Consider the following 19,152-nt stretch of genomic DNA (forward strand, 5'->3'; position numbering starts at 1 on the left):
AAATGTGTGTTTGATGAGATCATTTTAGAAGTTTCGGAGATGTGTACCTTCAAAGTATGCACCTGGTGATAAGACCATTTTAGAAGTTTGGGAGATGTGTACCTTCAAAGTATGCACCTGGTGATAAGACCATTTTAGAAGTTTGGGAGATGTGTACCTTCAAAGTATGCACATGGTGATAAGACCATATTGGTGCATTAAGAGGTCTTGTATAAAAACTAAAGAATAATATATTGTTTTGACTACACAAATTCTTGGCCATTGGTAGAAAAAATTACTTACGACATTAATAGTTTATTTTTAAATTGAACATACTGGTGGACGCCGACTGGTTAAAAATAAAATTTACAGATGCACAGGTCGCCTCCGATCTGTGTCCGACAGTGGGGAACCTGGTTTCTCATGTCGCAGAAATTCAACATGTTGCACGTTTGTGACGGATATTTGTGATCGGTGACCGATGCTAGTCATCGTAGCATCATTGCAAGATTGGCGATGAATCGGATACACGCCATCGCACTCGAATGCAGAAAAGTCTATCAACAACTGATCTGTATAATCTCAAGGTCGACCTGAGCTAGCCTTAAAATGTGTACACGGCCACATCTAGTGGGAGGCAGATGCCTCCCTGTACCCATCCTGACAAATATCGTGTGCCTTTTTTGTCTCACTTATATAATCCAAGGCATATTTTACATATTTGATGATTTCAGTCCACCACCATGTTGCCAAAACACAATTTCGGAATTTTGTAAACACAAAAGAAAGGAATATAGCAACTGAGCACTCTGCTAATGCATCATTCATTAACAACAGATGTGAGGCGTTTATAAGACACACCACAGTTCTGGGCGTGAATCACACATCTCTCTCTAGCAACATCACATCATCCTTGTAAGTCTCTCCATTGTATGCCAGTCTGACGATTGTATTGGTATGGCGTTGTTTGTACATCTGTTCGTAAACTTTTCGTTTCCGGAGCATATCTTCCATATCAGTTAATATAGAATCAAGTAAAGTTTGTTTTGTTTTGTTTAATGATACCACCAGAGCTATTGGATGTCAAACATTTGGTAATTTTGACATAGTCTAGGAGAGGAAATCCACTACCTTTTTTTTTCATTAGTAGAGTGATCTTTCATATGCACCATCCCACAGACAGGATAGCACATACCGCAGCCTTTCATATACCAGTCATAAACTGGCTGGAACAAGAAATAGCTCAACGATTCCACAGACCGGGATCGATCCCAAACTGACTGCGCATCAGACAAGTGCTTTACCACTGGTCTATGTCCCACCGCTATAGGATCATAAAACTGCATACATGTGCAATTTGGATGGCAGATCAGGTCATAACGTTTTACGTGCACATTCAGAACAAGCTGTTGTAGCAGGCGCAAGTGAATTGCTCCGTTGCATAACATAACCAGGTCACTGCGTCCTACTTTTAACACATTACTGCACATTAAACGAAAAAGTCTGGGTCAAAACTTCCTTATCAATTGATATAGGATCATAAAACCTTGCACGTAATTAGAACTTGGGATGGCGGTGTTGAATACTATAACTAGGTCACCATGACCTAGTTTTGATGTGGGGTATCTTGTACCTCACCAGTACTCGTTTGGATTGCACTGAGAGATTGCAGCTGGGAGAGATAAGTGAATTAGGTCCTGGTAATTAATCTCACAGCCACCACTTTGCACCACTACTTTAACACAGTAAACAAACAAAGCCGAGTATAATAAAACTTTATTGTAATAGCATGACGTTCCCACATTTCTGTTTTGCAACAAAAAGTGAACGAAAAGAAAAATTCCCATTGAGTTTAATCTGTAGCAATCCTGTAACACTCCAATAACAAGCCTTAAAGTCACAAATAACATTTTCATTTTATTAGCATACACACTATCACACTAATAAATGTCTGGGAGAAACCTCTTACAGACCGACAGATATACATTGTTAAACCGTTACATAAATATTTATTAATGGCAACATTCCTAAGTGAAGTAATTATATATCTTAACCTTAGACCATGTCACAATTAGTGAAACGTGCTCTAGAGGTCACACAAATCATCTAAAACTGACCTGTATTAAACAGCCACATATTTAATCTCCAAAATTGTCTAATATATTATAAACTGACCTGTAATAATAACCATTGGTGTTAAAAGGCCAGTTTTTGATACTCCCTTTAGTGGATGGTTAGTGCAGACTGCAACTTGTCTAAAATGGGAGAACTTGGAGGAACAAGATGTTAATAATACTGATGAATGTATATCAGCAGTTTAGAAATATGTAGTAAAATTTTCAATCATCCTGGTTTATTTTTTTATAAGATTAAATGTCAAGTATGTTTTGAAATGTTTTGTGTCACCAAGGTCCAAATAAAAGTGTCCTATATATTATACTAATACGGCTGATCATTTCACTAGCCGGGACTGAGGCCTGTTGGATTTGCCGCACCCAGTCGCGTCTGTCCCTCGAGTCTCGGTGGGTTATTCCACTAGCTGTGGTTAGCTTCCCGGACACATGAACTCAGAAATCACTTCCTGTAACTAACCACTGCTATTGTGAAAGACTTCCTATACAGTAAAACAAATATGCAAGAATTAACAGAGAAATTTTATTTCAAGGCACATTGGTGGTGACAGGCTGTGAAGTGTCAAAACAATGACAGTACACACAGTCATCTTTCAATAAAGGTGGCTTGTTAAATTTAGTTCTGCCAAAACAAAAACACTCACTATCACACAGAAGTCGTCTCCCCCGACTAAACCCACTTTGTATCTTAATAATGAGGAAATTATAGAAGTCAATTTTCATAAACATTTGGGACTGGTTTTCCAACAGTCTGGTGAATGGCGACTTCACGTGCAAACTGTTATTGATAAAACATCTAAAATGACCAGTTGCCTTCGGTCGCTTAAATATAGGTCATCTAGGAAATCGTTGGACAAAATACACAACACATTTATCCTTCCTCTTTTTGGCTATGCTGATGTAATTTGGGACAACTGTACATTGCAGTTATCTCAGCAGCTTGAAAATATTCATTTAGATGCCCTACACACCATTTGTGGTGCTGTTCGTGGAACATCTCATCAGTCATTATATACGGAAACTGGTTTTGTGCCTTTACCAGAGAGAAGAAAATGCCACAAATTATGTATGACGTATCAACTTTGTAAAGGTATGACTCCGGCTTACCTATCCCAAAAATTGCCCAATTATCAGAACAGTATCAGAACATTCTCGCTACCCGTTGCATGATGCTGATCACTTGCAGGGATTTAGAAGCCGAACAAAACTATTTTCTGATTCGTTCTTCCCTTCAGGAGTTAAATTATGGAACAAACTACCAATTAATACTAGAAATTCTTTATCCATAAGTTGCTTTAAAAAACACTTATATGCAAACAAAACTAAAACTCCATTTTATTTTCACACGTGTGAGAGAAGACCAGAGATATTACACTGTCGTCTTCGTCTAAATATTAGCAACCTAAATGGACACGTTTTATATCGAATACTCCAATCTGTGCCTGTGGCCATCCTATTGAGAATTCTGAACATTTCTTACTCCATTGCCCAAACTACGACAGACAACGTGCTCAATTTCTATTTGCTTACTCAAATTTAAATTACAAAGTGCTTTTACTTGAAAATCAAAATTTTTATGACCAAAAAAACGTTGACATGTTTAAAACGGTTCAACAGTTTATTGTTGCAAGCAAACGCTTTGACATTATCTGACAATTCTCATTCATTCATTCTCTCTCGCTCTGTCTCTCTCTCTCTCCCTCTCATTCTGTCTGTCTGTCCTCCTGTTTCTGTTCATTTCTCGTGTTGTGTGTGATTGTTTTTCTCACAACTATTGTTTTGTCTGCTATGTTTTTTTAAAATTGTATTTGTAAAATGTAGGGAGAGACCTTAATATAGGCATTGCCTGTTGGTCAATCCCAAACGTTAAACGTTAATAAATATTAAAAAAAAAAAAATAATAATAATCTTTCAATAAAGATGTAGTCGGTATGTTGGAATGTCGCCAATTTAAATTTAATTTTATTTTGACACTTACACTGCTAATGTTGAAGAGGGGAGAAGTCAAAAAGAAAATTGGAAACTGTGACTGAAAAAAAGTTTATCGGTTATTTAATTTGACATGTTCAATCGGTGAACACATCTCGGATACCGAAATAATAAACTGACATTATTCCAGTTAAAATGATTAATATTTTAAGTGTAGGCTACAAACAGGTGTATGTTGTCATGATTAGATTGGGTAGTACTCGACACCATTTAAACAGTAAATTCTGACTTGTGCTAACACATAAAAAAAGTATTTTATTGAAAAAGTTTAAGTAATTTTTCCACTAGCTTTGCTTACTAATTATAATTTGAGGTTAATTTGTTTCTCGTAGAATTAATTTTTCAAAGTAACTTCTTTATATATATCACAAGAAGCAATATTTAAAACATTTACCGGTTACATAATGTAATACTACAATATTATCACTACATTAATATTTGTTTCTAAATACAAAAGTTTAATGATTTCGATCAAATTAATAAATATTGGCACCACATGAAAGTAAGGTGTTGTAAAGTCACAGAAGTGGCTTTGACCAAACCAACTGACATACGGTAAGTGGTATAATCTGTGTCAAGAAGCTGGACCGGCATTCATCGCTTGGCGTTCAGCCCTCGCCTCCACCACCTGCCGGTAAATGATTGTAATATAAATCGCCAACAGTCCAACAATAAAGAAGTCATCGAGAAATCCAAGAAGGCCAAATGCTGCTTCAGGAATTAGATCAAGGGGAGAAATAAAATAAAACAAGGCAGCTAAGAAGCACATTATAACTCGCATTCGAAACATCCAGATGAGTCCGCCGATGGAGAAAAACTCGTTAAATGCATGTCGAAGCAGTGTGGGCAGGTCACGAATATAATCCAGAATCTGAAATATATTTAAAAGAAAGGAATATTAACGACAGTTCTGTGAATTTTTAACCTATGACCCTATGGTGTGTTACAGCTCTATAGTTCGAAGGTTCAATGGTCTGAAAGTTCAACAGTCCGAAGATTGAGTAATCCGAAGGTTCATAGACCTAACTATAATCATGAAGAATGGCAAAAGAACACTGTCAAATGCACTAACAAATGTGAATTATTTACAGTAATCACCAAGTGTACCTCTGTTTAAAAAATGTTAGGAACAGTGTAAGATATATAGAGGATACTCTCCAAGAGTCTTGTGATATCATAATTTATCATATAATATCTTACATTTTCAGTGCAATCAAAGTATGTGATATTTTTCAGATCACATACTTTAAGAATTTGATAACTTTGCAATTAGAAGTAAATTAGTCGAGGTCTCGGCACTAGGTTTATTGACATTTAAGTAAACGTACTTGGGTTCATAGTCGTCAAATAAAAACATTTCAATGGCAATTTGACACTGAAAGCTGTCCCGCGTTCAGAAAACAAAAAACATTAAGCATAACTTTATTTTGATGTAAGGACATCCAAAATGACGTCATTTCCATTCGAAAATACACCACGCCACATATTCTTACGTCATTTGAATATCTAGTAATGGCGGACTGGAATTAAAGTTGAGTGTACAGTTTACAAAAACACGTATTAAGCTTGAGCTTATATAATAAAGAGATTATTACCCTCGTGTATTTTGGTATCGTCAATATCATATATTGGGAATAAAAATAATGTATTATGCTCGCCAGAGGCTCGCATAATACAATTTTTATTCCTAATATATGATATTGACGATACCGAAAAACACTCGGGTAATAACCTCCCTCCCCCTCTCTCTCTCTCTCCCACCTCTCTCTCTCTCCCCTCTCTCTCTCTCTACCATCACTGCTAGCTGCTACTGGATCAAGAAATGTGGGAGGGGCACATGCCCCCCCCCCCCCACACTTTCGATGCCAGTGAATAATTATGATTAACTCCTATCTGTATCTGATATCCGTAAACAGACCGCAGATTTGACATTGTCGCATTGATCTAAATTTAGACAAAGGGACTGGCACACTACATCAGCCACACTGTTTTTTACACAAGTTTATACTTTTATCAATGGATACTGATAAATTATGATATCACAAGATACAGGGGGAGGGGGGGTATTCTTTTTATCTTCCATTATCATTCTTTTCATTTGCGATAACAATCTCAGTAACGTGGGTTGAATGTCACTATATTTGGCAGCAGTAGACTCGTTAACTAGCAGAACGACAGTGGCATGACATCATTATTGATAGGTTTAGTGCTGAAACGCACACTAACATAACAAAAAGAAGCAATATCTCCTTGGAGAATATCGTAGGAGATATTGCAAATTATAGTGCCAGCGATATCTCCTACAAAAGTATTTACTAATGGATGATAAATGTTATCACACGACGATACGATACATGTTGGATATTAATTTAAAGACATCTGATTGGCTTCTTAAAATATCAATCCAAACCAACCACAAAGATTAAGGCTACACATATCGCTTTTTATTGTCAGATATATGTATGAGTGAACAGTGTATATTATGTAAACATGAGCGCCGTATATAACTTTGGTTCAAAATACGTTTTAATTTCTCTTAAACCTGTATAAACTATCATAAAGATATGTAAGAAACAGAATTCTACACTCGTGTCTCCAGCCCTCGTGTTAGTTAAACACCGTTTATCTTGCATTTTGTTTAAATTGTATTCACCTCATGTTTGCTCTCATTGGCATAGCCAGGATTTTAAATTGGTGGGGTCAACCACATTGTTTTTGCGACTGTTAATAGGGAAGGAAGGAAAGAAATGTTTTATTTAACGACACACTCAACACATGTTATTTACAATTAAAGCGTGTGAATTCACTTTTAAAAAAAGGTAAAATTTATACAGCGTGTGAAACCTTTTATGTACACACACATACACACTTTTATACAGTGAAACCCCTCCAAACGACCACCCTTATACTAAGACCATACGGATATGTAGTCATAAAATACTAGTCTAAAGACTACTCGCTATTACGTTTTCAGTATACTTTTCTCCACAAATGAGACCTCTGAACTAATTAACCGATCATAATGGTAACAAACAATAAAGTGGCGAATACTTTCATAATTAATTTACTGAATGTATGGCCATTTTATCTGTTTATTGTATAAGTTAGCAGCAAGAATATAAGAATTGCAAAAAGTATAAGTTTAATAATATTATAAGCATCTAGAGATTGAGTATATGTAGGCCCTATCCTGGCCACAACCTTTCACTTCACCAGAGTTCTGCCCACAACAGGGAAGCATCCATTTTTATGAAAGTATATGTATATTCTGTACAATTATTTGTTTTGTTTTGAGTCAGACACATGATTCATAAGTCATACATTCGTACTGCTTTTGTAACTGGTTTGTTGTCACAGGAAGTAAAATCATGTCAGCACCGAGTGTACATGTATTTCCAGCATTCCTGGACACACAATATTTGTACTTGTCTAATCTAGATTAACGTATCAGTTTATATTTCACGTCAAATCTCCAGTTTTAAAAAATCTCAAAAGGTCGTTTTCTAGTAGATTAAACGAGTTTCTCACTAATAGTTAAAAGCACTCACGGGTCTGGGCTGGCCTGAAAACCTCCTGTTGTAGCTGTTTATCTGATCTACCACCGTTTGTTTTTCATTACTATTTTCTAAATTCTCTTCTGCTGTAAAATTCCTCAGCAGGAGTGTCACCTGAAATAATAAATATATCACTAATGAGATTTGTGACAAATGCATATATCAGGGTTTGTCTTAAAAAACAGCAATATTTAATACGAAACTAACACATATCAAGCTAAATGTAGCCTCCCGCCCCACCACCATCGTCACCACACAAAACAAACTGACACAAACAAGCATTTTTATAGTTATTATAACCACACTGGTAATGTAGAATTTTTTTTATATTTCTGGCTACATACAGGATGTGTATATAAGAATAGAGCTGCATATTACCTGTTGTCGGCAAACGGGACATCGTATGGCCCCAAGCCACTGCCCATGTTGCCAGTAGGTTATACAACAATGACCTACAAAAAAAAAAAAAAGACAAGCTTTGAACACATATCGGCTGCACCTTTACTGTAACCAGACTAATACATAAGCATTTACTTAAAGGGACAATGAGGCAAGTACATTCCATCAATACACATCACATATCTACATTTCATCAATACACATTCCATAACTACATTTCATCAATGTATAACATTACTACATTCCATCAATATACATCACATATGTACATTTCAATACACATGCAGGGTTTTTGCCAGAAAGACATTTTTGGGTAAATGGTGCTATGGGATTGAACATTTAAAATGTTTGTACTGAATGCAATAGGCCTCCCCCAGAAAGAAAATAGGTTAGTAATGATAACAGTAAAATTTTGTCAAAAGGTTAACTTAAATAAAATATATCTGCAAAATGTTTTGGGTATGGCACCATACCCATTTTACGCTCTGGCCGAAACCCTGACATGACATTCAGTAAGCAGAGCACTTGACCACATTAAGAAATCAGGTAGCTGGGATAGTCTAGAAAGGTCGACTGTAATGGTCTAGAGAGGTTGACTGTAATGGTCTAGAGAGGTTGACTGTAATGGTCTAGAGAGGTTGACTGTAATGGTCTAGAGACGTTGACTTGATACAAACCACAGAACAGGTGACCACAGTTGGTCTCGACAGCGAAAGATGCTTCAGCCAAGCATATTGGACACTGGAGTTGGCCATCGTTCTGCTGTCTCACTACCCGAGGCTGGTCTGCGTTGCTGTTAAACGCCTCTTCCTCGCGGTGTAAGAATAACCGGGTCGTCTCAACATTCCCAGCACTGTCGGGATGAATCTCCTGGCTTCTTCGTCTCGTGCTACAATATGCAAACAGTTAACACAATATGTAATGGGCATACACGTGTACTACTGTATATACATACTAAATCCCTTGTTTAAAAAGATCACTCAAAATTGCTCGCAACTGTTTAGTTGTTATAATGTGCATTATGAACAAGGAAACTAACCAAAATTTGTCAACAACATACCTTCACATTTAAAAACAAAAACAATTGTTCATGGAGCCTAAAGTCTGAACCACATTGTTAACAACTATGATAAATTATTTACTGAAAGCATGCAACTTTTCATCATCTGCCATTTTACTTTTATATGGAATACTCTTCAAGAGATATTGATCACATAGTTATTATCTAGTATGTGGAATCTGTATCAATGTAATGGGTTTTTTCAAGATTTCTGTCTGAATAAAATGGTGGGGGGTGGGGAGGGAATCTAACGGTAAATAAAGGTAGGAGTCATTTATCGTAGTTGTTAATTTGGTTCAGACTTTACGTTGTAGGAGACCACCATATAATAACTGAAACATTTTGTTTAATCAGTGTTTACTGAATAAATTGCATTAAAACACAACTTAAGAGAATATGATCTGCTTATGGAGTTATTTTAATTCTTTTTATTAGTTTATCCTTCTAAACTGATCTTAATGAGTCTCTTCTGCTACATGTGTAGCTGGAGATCCCTTTTATGTGTAGGATAAAAAAAATCCATGAGCAGATGAAGAGGGAAATGTTTTAATGACACACTCAACACATTTTATTTATGGTTATATTGCGTTGGACATATGGTTAAGGACCACACAGATATTGAGAGAGGAAACCTGCTGTCACCACTTCATGGGCTACTCTTTTTGATTAGCAGCAAGGGATCTTTTATATGCATCATCCCACAGACAGGATAGTACAAACCATGGCTTTTGTAACACCAGTTATGGAGCACTGGCTGGAACACGAAATAGCCCAATGGGCCCACTGACCGGGAATCGATCCTAGATCAACCACACATCAAGCGAGTGCTGTACCACTGAGCTAGTTCCCGCCCCTATGAGCAGATGATGTTCTTCACAATCGACCAGTTTTGCCGTTATATTTATAGTTTAACCAATGGCAATGTTTCCACTATTTGAACATAAAAAATAGAACAGTTATTTTTGTTTATGTCAATTCAAACTGGAAATGTCCTGGGGGTACCACGTTTTCCGCCAATTTTACCAGTTCGTCCCATATCAGTTCACCCCAAAATATTTTTAAGTTCACTTCCAACACAATGAACAGGCATCGAAATAAGCATTGTGTCTGGTAACCCATTTACTGGTTACCACAAAATATAGCCTGGTAACCCATAGGTTACCACAACTATATGAAAGTTAGAATTGAATTCCTGTTACTACTACTTTTAACGCCCTTGCATGTGTGCCAGATGATTATTGTAGTATACATGTATTTATGATTCATTCTGTATGTTATGACTGTTCTTAATGTATTACATATAATTCTTTACAAGTATGTGACTCATATTTAATAACTGAACAACTGAATAGATAAATTTATGTAAATAAAAATGTTATGTTTTCTATTTTTTCATACAATGAAAGATAATAATAATTCTGAAATTGTATCGCAACGCGCGAACATCGGTACGAGAAATGAAATCCGGAAGTAAATTTATTTAGTGGGCGCTGCTTAAACGTGGAAACCGAAACCGATATGTATTAACATGCTCATATACCACTTTTTCATTCATTTATTTATTCACATGCTTCCATACCACGAAGGTTTCAAGCATGTCTGTCCCGGGGTCGAGTTCTTGATAGCCAGAGGTTTACTCCGGGACAGAAAAATTTAACGGGATAATTTTGAATTTTACTCAAAAATTAAAAATATATATAGGGGGACACATTTTACTATATTTAAAGAAAATTTTTGAAGGTGGAGTCCAAAAATTTATTTAAAAACTATTATTATATCAAAAATTTCCTAGACTAATAAATTTTTCACCATTTTAGATGGACGTTCTAAATTAAAATCATATACCACTGGAGTTTCGAGCATGTATGTCGCGGGTCCGGTCTCTGGATATACAGGGGCCTGACCCGCGACAGAAGCTTAAATGTGGATTGCCGAAACTGCTTGCAATTGCACAAGTGCGCACAAACATCGGTGCAATTTCGTACGAGAAAACGAAACGCAGAAGACCGAAATGCATTGTCTGGTTTACGTTCAGAAACGAAACTACCGTTAACGCTGACATTTTTGTCGAGAACGAAACACCGTTCTCGACTTTTCTTACATGTGGTAACCTCCCGGTAACCTGAACGACCGTTCTCGACTTATTTCGATGCCTGAATGAACAGAAGTTTTATTTTATTATTGTCAAATCTGTAAGCATAACTAATATCTTGTTATGTGTTTTTTCAGTAAAAGATGTTATTTGTAAGTTTTGTTACAGATAAAAAAAAATTACACTGTAAATGTGTGAATGTGCAATACAGATTTCCCCCACATTTATTTCCTAACTAAGTTTTGTGAAGTTGCTATTGATCCTCCTACCCCCACCCCAATATTACATAATAAACATAACTTTGTTATTCTGATGTCTGTAGCTAATAAGTACAACCTAATTAACGCTGATAAACTGACATTGACAGTGATAGAAATAAGCAGAATTGTTCACTTGTCCACCAAACAAGCACATCTAAAAATCTACTTGTCTGCCAATATTTTCACCTGTTCAAATATGAAAACTTGCAGGGCTGGAAGTGGATCAAGGAAGAATAGTTCAAGCCCTGAGGAGTATATTTGAATTTTTTTTAAATTTATATACACGTGTCTGTGTGTGTTTTTGTGTGTGTGTGTGTGTGTGTCACGGGGGGGGGGTAAATACAGTTTGTTTGTTTGTTTTATTTAACGACACCACTAGAGCTCACTGATTAATTAATCATTGGTTATTGGATAGCAAACATTTGGTAATTTTGATATATTATATAATCTCTAAGAGAAAACCTGCAACTTTTTTTCATTAGTAGCTAGGGGTCTTTTATATGCACCATCCACGGACAGAATAGCACATATCACAGTCTTTGATATACTAGTCATGATGCACTGGCTGGAACGAGAAATAGCCCAATGTGCCCACCGAAGGGGACTGATCCCAGACTGCCCACGCATCAAGCGAACACAGCTATACACTTTACCACTGGGCTACATCCTGCCCCCGGTGTATAGAGATTTATTTGAGGCCTTCAATCTGTGGTTTGGGGGCATGCTCACCTGAGATTATTTTAAATTTCAAGTGTTAAAATATTTTAATTAAAGTAAAATGATTTCAAAGTGTGGGGCATGCATAGCTCTTCTATTTCTTTCTTTTATTTTTATTTTTTTGGGTTTTCTTTTTTCCCCCTCCTAATATATACTTATGCTTCCAATTCCATATACCGGTACTTTGTTTTCTCGTGCACGGTTCGTGCAGTCAACATCCGATTTGTTGTCATCGGCATGTCGTTCATTTATGAGGTTTTTCTTCACAGTTCACGAACATTTTCATAAACAATAAAGTTTCGAAAAGTAAGTATCTAAATACAAAACTTTACAAACCCCCAAAACCATTACTTTTACTAAGTCGTTTTTGTTTATTCCTTGAAATTACCGACATAGGGTCTACATGACTCGTAGAAATTGACTTAAAATGGAGAAAGATGAATTAACATTTGGTGTGTGTCACATGACCTCACACGTGCCAGATCAACAAGGCCAAAGCATTTAATTTTTACGTTTTTGAAGACCCCTATTGTTAGAATTTGTTTTCAATTATTATATTCAATCTGCAAAAGGTATGCTACATTTTTTTGCCTCTATTGTAGAGAATAGTATTCATAATCCATTCATAACAATTGTAAATAATTTTGAGTATATAAATTGTGTTAATTAAGAATAAATTCATTAAAAAAATTATATTTTATAAACTATTCACTGGTATAAAAGTAATGCCTATCAGTATTGACATCAAGTGTTATTCATGTGTGTTCATAAAACACGGACCGGACCAGAACACTTCACAAATTGAATTTTTCTTTTTAAAAAAATATTAAACTAAGTGTTCGTTAACTGTGCAGTTAAAAAAAAAAAAAATTCATGTAGTGGCCTCAAAAATGGAAAATGATGAACTGCACATGCGCATTACGATACTTTTTGCAAATGCATGCACCTGAATGCAGTTAGAAACGTTGCACTCTTTCCTGTTTACCGTAGTGTGTTTCACTTTTGTTTACTAGAATGGATTTGTTTTAAATTCACATTGTTGATTTTTTACGTTAATCGATTACAATCTATTTTTTTTCACGTATCGTAGCTGAAAAATTGTATAATAATATTTCCGTAAATATCATTCGCGTTTTTGTCATTAGGTGAATGCAGTTTGGGACGTTGATGGTATACATAACTGCTGCAAACCGACAGTGACAGGATGGGGGCAAACTAGAAATCTGAATTAGAGGTAACTGACATTTTACTGGGCATGAACTGACAGTATTACATTTGGTGACTAACTGGTATAGGGAACAATGATCTGGGGGCAAACATGAAGCTTACGATGATTCGAGTCTGGACTCTGGTAGGAGGGGTAGTTCATCAAGATTAAACTCGAGTGCAAGCACAATTGAGGTTAATTTTGATGAACTAGTAGGCGGGGGTGAGGATGGGTACTGACAACAGATCAACACGTCTACAACATGAATATAAAAATGTAACATTTCTATAACTTTCAAAAATGTTATTTATTTTCAATTAAATTATTTCTGACAATAGTTGTTAAGGAACTGTTTCTTGAAAACAGTCAGATTTTGAAATCTTCACCAACCTGTTATAAATAACTGCCAAAGACGTCACCAATAGGCAAATGAATGTCCCCAAACCAATAATAACTTCGTTCCCAATACCCTCAACTATATTAGTACGACGCAGATACGACCCCATTGTTTCATGAAAAGACGTTAAGACTGTCAAAATAAAACTTGAAACACATTTTGTTTTCATTAAAAGTAAATATTGCCACTAAACACGGAAGTGGAAAACGCTTTCCATTGTTGACTGTGCATATTCATAATATTACGCTTTTAGTTTTATGTCGGTATCAGTTAACGGATTTTGATAAACTTTTTAGTTTTAAATGCATGACGTTGGTTAAAAATCAACCATAACATAACACATTAAATAATATGCATGGGTCTTTAGTTTTTATTGTGTTGTTGTTGTTGTTGCTGCTGTTGTTGTTTCGATAAAAAAGGAATTAAATCGGGTTGTGTTAAATATATACTATTACCCTGACGCTTACTTAAGCTTAGTTCAACTAATCTACAAAGGCAACAAATGTATAATTTGTATACAAATTGCAACCAAATAGTTTATTTACTATTATAAAAACTATACATTTTTGTTGGATAATCTTTAGAAGTTGACCGACGGAATTTGAAGTGAACATTTGGTAACGTTTTATATATATATATATATATATATATATATATATATATATATATATATATATATATATATATATATATATATATATATATATATATATATATATATATATATATATATACATACATATACACACAGTAAAGTATAGTTATAACGAACATGCTTAGAACGAACTACTGCATAGAGCGAACTGATCGTAAAGTTCCGTTTTATCTCCCTATACATTATAACAAACTTATGCAAATGTGTACAACTAACTTCTGCTATAAGGAACTAACTATCATGGTCCCTTCCGGTTCGTTATAAGTGTATATAAGTTGTATTGCCCACAAGTTTGCTGTCTTTATGCAAATCATCCATCTTAGACAGCACTATCTACAGGGCCGTAGCTAGGATTTATTGGGGTTTTTTTTTTTTGGGGGGGGGGGGGGTTTGGGGTTTTTTTGGGGGGCAACGGAGTAGTTAATAGTCTAAAACTCCCTTTCTTTAAGTTTCTATAATGCTTTCTGAATTTTTCGAGGGGGGGGGGGGGCAACTGCTCCCCTTGCCCCCATGCTAGCTACGCCCTGATCTAGCGACTGGTCTGATTCATATTCTTTGACATGACGGACGTTACTCTTCAAAAAGGCAAGGGGTAAAACCAAACCAACTTCATTTCCAAATTGTGTGAAACACTTTTAAATCGTACAAATAGAAGACTATAGAAGACTAAGAATTGCAATTCAGCTATAAAACAAAAATATAAGTAAAATTATTACATAATTGAGTACACGTGTGACGGACGTTACATTTCGTTCACCGACATAAAATGAAGTTCTGTTTCAATAAAAAGCAGTGCATTGTCCAATGATCTGAAGATAAACGTACGCATTTTAATGCATGATGAAGATGATGGTGTGGATTTGAGGTATTTTAATTAACCTCTCGCAGGCTTTTTCCACTGAGGAGTTACATTATATAGGCCTATCCAAAGCATCTTAAATATAGTTCCGTCATGCAACAGCCTGCAATTATTCTAAACGTAAAGTTCATCTAAAAAGTGTCAATTGAGTTGTAAACAACCACAGACCTCTACAATGGATACAAAAGAATCTGCACACTGGCGGACCCAGATATCGAGGCGTCACCGGGACAGTGAACACACGCCATCCCGTTTAAAGGGACACACCCTAGTTACATTTATTTGTTAACCATTACGGCGTTGTTTTTCGCTATTAAACCCCATTTTTCACAAATAAAATTGCACTTTACTTACATTTTATTATTTAGAATACACATTTCCATTCACCTGAAGTGCTTTTTGGTAATCCTGATGTTTGTAAAACCACGAAATGCATTTTTTTGCATTTTTTCACAAGACGTGTTGTCGAGAAAAAACCGTTAAGCAAGCGAGGTCCAATCTATTTTTAGAGGGGATATTTCCATTTCAATGTCACAGACGTTGGTATATCACGTGACCGTTATCATTTTGGTTCGGTTTGTTTTCTCGTTCACGGTTCGCGCAATCAACATCCGATTTGTTGTTGTTCATTTGTGAGATTTTTCTTCACAGTTCGTGAACATTTTCAGTAACAATAAAGTTCAGACAAGTAAGTGTCTCAATACAAAACGTTACAAACCCTTAAAACCAATAATTTTGCTAAGTCTTACGATATCTGGAGAGGGGATACAACCAGGACAGAACAGTTGGAACATGTCCAGGAGAGGTGAAACGAACGCACCCCAAGTCTGTGAAATTTGTCGTGACGTAGGCATTGTTGTGCTTCGAGCGACATCTACCGGTGACATCAGAATACTAACTTTCAAAATTATTTCAAGCAATTGGGACATGAGGATTCCCATGGTATTTATCGATATAAAACCTGCTTTTTCACTCCATTTGACAAAAATGTGATCTAAGTGTGTTACAGGTTTGTAGATTAACCAAATTATAATTTAATTTCACTGGATGGAACTAGGGTGTGCGGCTTTAAGTGCCTTAATAACTTTAAAAACAAATTTAGAATCCAATATATGCATGTACAACATTGATTATATTGCACTAAACACTGCATGGGCATCTTTATTTCAACATTTTCCGAAGAGCATGCCCTGAACCCCTGCTGCAAACAAATAACCAACTCCAAAACGTGTAATAAGTTACAATTTAGTCTACCAATGTCATATCGGGTGCATACCACTGCATGGGAATCTTTTATACAGGTCACAGTTAGGGCCTCCACGAGTCCAAAATATTGGACTCGAGTACTCGAGGGTCAAACTCGACCCGGACCCGAGTACCCGATATTTATACTAGATGATAATTAAAATAAACAAAACAAAATGAACATTATATATTTATTTGGCCATATAACATGTTAAAGTGCTAAGCTAAACATTACTGCAGAATACACGAGATAAAGAGTAACCAATGACTGTTTAATTATAAAGCTTAAGACTATAAAGCAAACTGACTGCTGATGTTAACAAGTGTAACATGTATTTATTAAAATGTAACAAACAAGTTTGTATAAGCACAAAATTATTACTTTGAGTGCAGATCATCTGCAGATGTATATCAAAACCATGTTAAATGCAGTTCTATCTAGCTTATAACCCTCCAGTAATAAAGTATATATATATATATATATATATATATATATATATATATATATATATATATATATATATGTATTATGCAAGATAAAGATAAAATAATTTTTTTAATGTAATTAAATTGTAAGGAGTGGGTGGGTGGGAAACAATGTGACCTACAATACTGACTAAGACAAAGGAATGATGTAGCACGGGAAGACTACAGAATCATGTGCACATGTATGGAAACTTGATCCCTACCCCCGGGGCTAATATGCAGAGCCCAACTAAACTAGCCTGCTATTAGCCTGCTCTAATTTGTCATGGACTGTTAAACATAACACGCTTAACTGGTAGGCTATATCAGGGCTCACGCAACCAGGCGAAGTGAAGCCAAACTTCGCTCTGATCAGTCTGACTTCGCCGTGCCAGTCACTGTAAGGCGAAATCTGTGTCGCCTTTTTAAAAATAGTCATCACTTGCATTGTACACATCACGGATGAATGGTGAAGAACTTGAGGAATACCTATTCATAGATAATAATTAAGTGTGAAGTGTCTGAGAGTTTGAAGAGAGATTGACACCACAAAATCATGCGACAGGCTCATAGATACCGGTAGTCTGTCTAGCTCAGACAACACCCGTGTCTGGCACTGATAGATGACCGTGCTACTGACTGTTGAAGCGTATTGTCAGGCGAATGTGCTGGAGATTGTACACGGGTGGGGATCTAGACTATGGCGAATGCATTTTTTTAAGGGAGTTTGGGTCATGCTCCACCGGAAAAATACATTGAAAAAAAATATTTGTTTGGAGCAGCAGACCTCGACGTGAAAAAAAATATATATTGGGAATAATTAACTAGCTTTACGTAGACTTTGTCATAATGAATAAATTCAACATACAAAACAAATTTCGACATTATAAAATAATACAAGCAAACCTGTCCTCGTGGAGTTTTAATGTATATATGCACTCATAATAAAAGGTAACCTGTCCTACACACCCAGCGGCCACCTAAACTGGATCCCCAAGTCGCTAAAGTGTATATATGTGTAATACTACCAATTAACAAAAGCATACATTGTAACCTATCTACATATACTACGCTAAGGTTATATTCTATGACCACGTGTAAGTAATTAATCTGTTATCATAAACACATAAAAGAGCTTTCAACATACCAATGATGTGCATTTTAATTAACCATTTTCAGCTAGTGTACAGAAAATGACCAAATGAGACTAAGGAATAAAGAAAATAACATTATGCTTCTTAATTCCAGCGTTGAACATGGATGCCAGATAATGCCATTGTATTGCATTCCACACAAAAACAACCAAAAAAAAACAACAACAAAATAACTAAGTAAATGTAAATTATATTTATTTCGAAGTATTTTTACTTGAACTAGTTGTTGTGAATATAGAACAAAAAATAGGAAGTTCAAATTGATTATCTCCCTTCGGCCAATCACTTTTGGGGAGTTGATTTGGCAATTTCAACAAATGGCATTGGAATGGTTATTTTAAAAGTTGTTATTTTGTTTTCCTGTTAATTGGACAGTCTGTTTGATAGCATGGACAGAGACAAACTTTGTGACAGCCTCATCACTTGGGTAAGAACACCGCTATTTCCCATTACTATTTCCGCATTTCCTGCTGGCAGCTCTGCTGTGCTAGCTAATCCTATTTTCATTTTGTGTTGACGTATTCACGGTATTGACTATTCTAGTATTCACTCTATAATCTATTGTTCAGAGTTAAGAACCTGCAACTAATGTATAGGGCCTACCTCTTACCAAATGGGCCACAACACATTGGCAATAGCCCCCCCCCCCCCCCCCCCCCCCCCCCCCCCCCCCCCCCCCCCCCCAACAAATGCTTATATTTAAACATTATTTTATGTTATAAATATCAGGGTTATTTACTGACCTCAGTGAGTCAGTAGTGTCATGGTTAAGCTATCGTACATAAGGCTGGTAGGTATAGGGTTTGCATCCCGGTACCGGCTCCCACCCAGAGTGAGTTTCAAGACTTGGTGGGTAGGTGTAAGACCACTACATCCTCTTCTTTCTTACTAACCACTAAAAACTAACCCATTGTCGTGTTCAGACAGTCCAGATAAATGAGGTGTGTGCTTGAGCCTAAAGTGGATATAAACACGAAAATAAGTTTTA

At 36.0% G+C, this 19,152-nt stretch overlaps 2 protein-coding genes across 4 annotated transcripts in view; one reads left to right on the forward strand and one right to left on the reverse strand.

Moving 5' to 3' along the window:
• Positions 1-1,741: 1,741 nt before the first annotated feature.
• Positions 1,742-14,132, reverse strand: LOC121374930 (E3 ubiquitin-protein ligase RNF170-like). Its single transcript, XM_041502069.1, has 5 exons — positions 13,780-14,132; positions 8,731-8,942; positions 8,033-8,106; positions 7,649-7,768; positions 1,742-4,971 (listed from the first exon to the last, which is right to left on the reverse strand). Exons 1-5 carry the CDS (start codon positions 13,953-13,955, stop codon positions 4,675-4,677), a joined length of 879 nt encoding a protein of 292 aa, XP_041358003.1. The 5' UTR covers positions 13,956-14,132; the 3' UTR covers positions 1,742-4,674.
• A 4,323-nt stretch (positions 14,133-18,455) lies between these two features.
• Positions 18,456-19,152, forward strand: part of LOC121374309 (protein Hook homolog 3-like) — a 71,201-nt gene continuing 70,504 nt past the window's right edge. For all 3 annotated transcript variants that reach the window (XM_041501366.1, XM_041501368.1, XM_041501367.1), the window contains exon 1: positions 18,456-18,591. In XM_041501366.1, the coding sequence (XP_041357300.1) occupies positions 18,553-18,591 (39 nt within the window). In that variant the 5' untranslated portion in view covers positions 18,456-18,552. The remainder of the gene's footprint in view (positions 18,592-19,152) is intronic.

Source organism: Gigantopelta aegis, chromosome 6 (genome assembly GCF_016097555.1).
Source record: "Gigantopelta aegis isolate Gae_Host chromosome 6, Gae_host_genome, whole genome shotgun sequence".
Lineage (NCBI taxonomy): Eukaryota > Metazoa > Mollusca > Gastropoda > Neomphalida > Peltospiridae > Gigantopelta > Gigantopelta aegis.

Excerpts from the sequence above, each read along its gene's own strand:
- LOC121374930 (XM_041502069.1), bottom strand. The coding sequence starts at position 13,955 with ATGAAAACAAAATGTGTTTCAAGTTTTATTTTGACAGTCTTAACGTCT. Across the intron at positions 8,943-13,779 it reads TTGGCAGTTATTTATAACAG|CACGAGACGAAGAAGCCAGG; the intron begins GTTGGTGAAGAT and ends TGCATATTGTAG. Across the intron at positions 8,107-8,730 it reads CTGTGGTCACCTGTTCTGTG|GTCATTGTTGTATAACCTAC; the intron begins GTTTGTATCAAG and ends TTTTTTTTGTAG.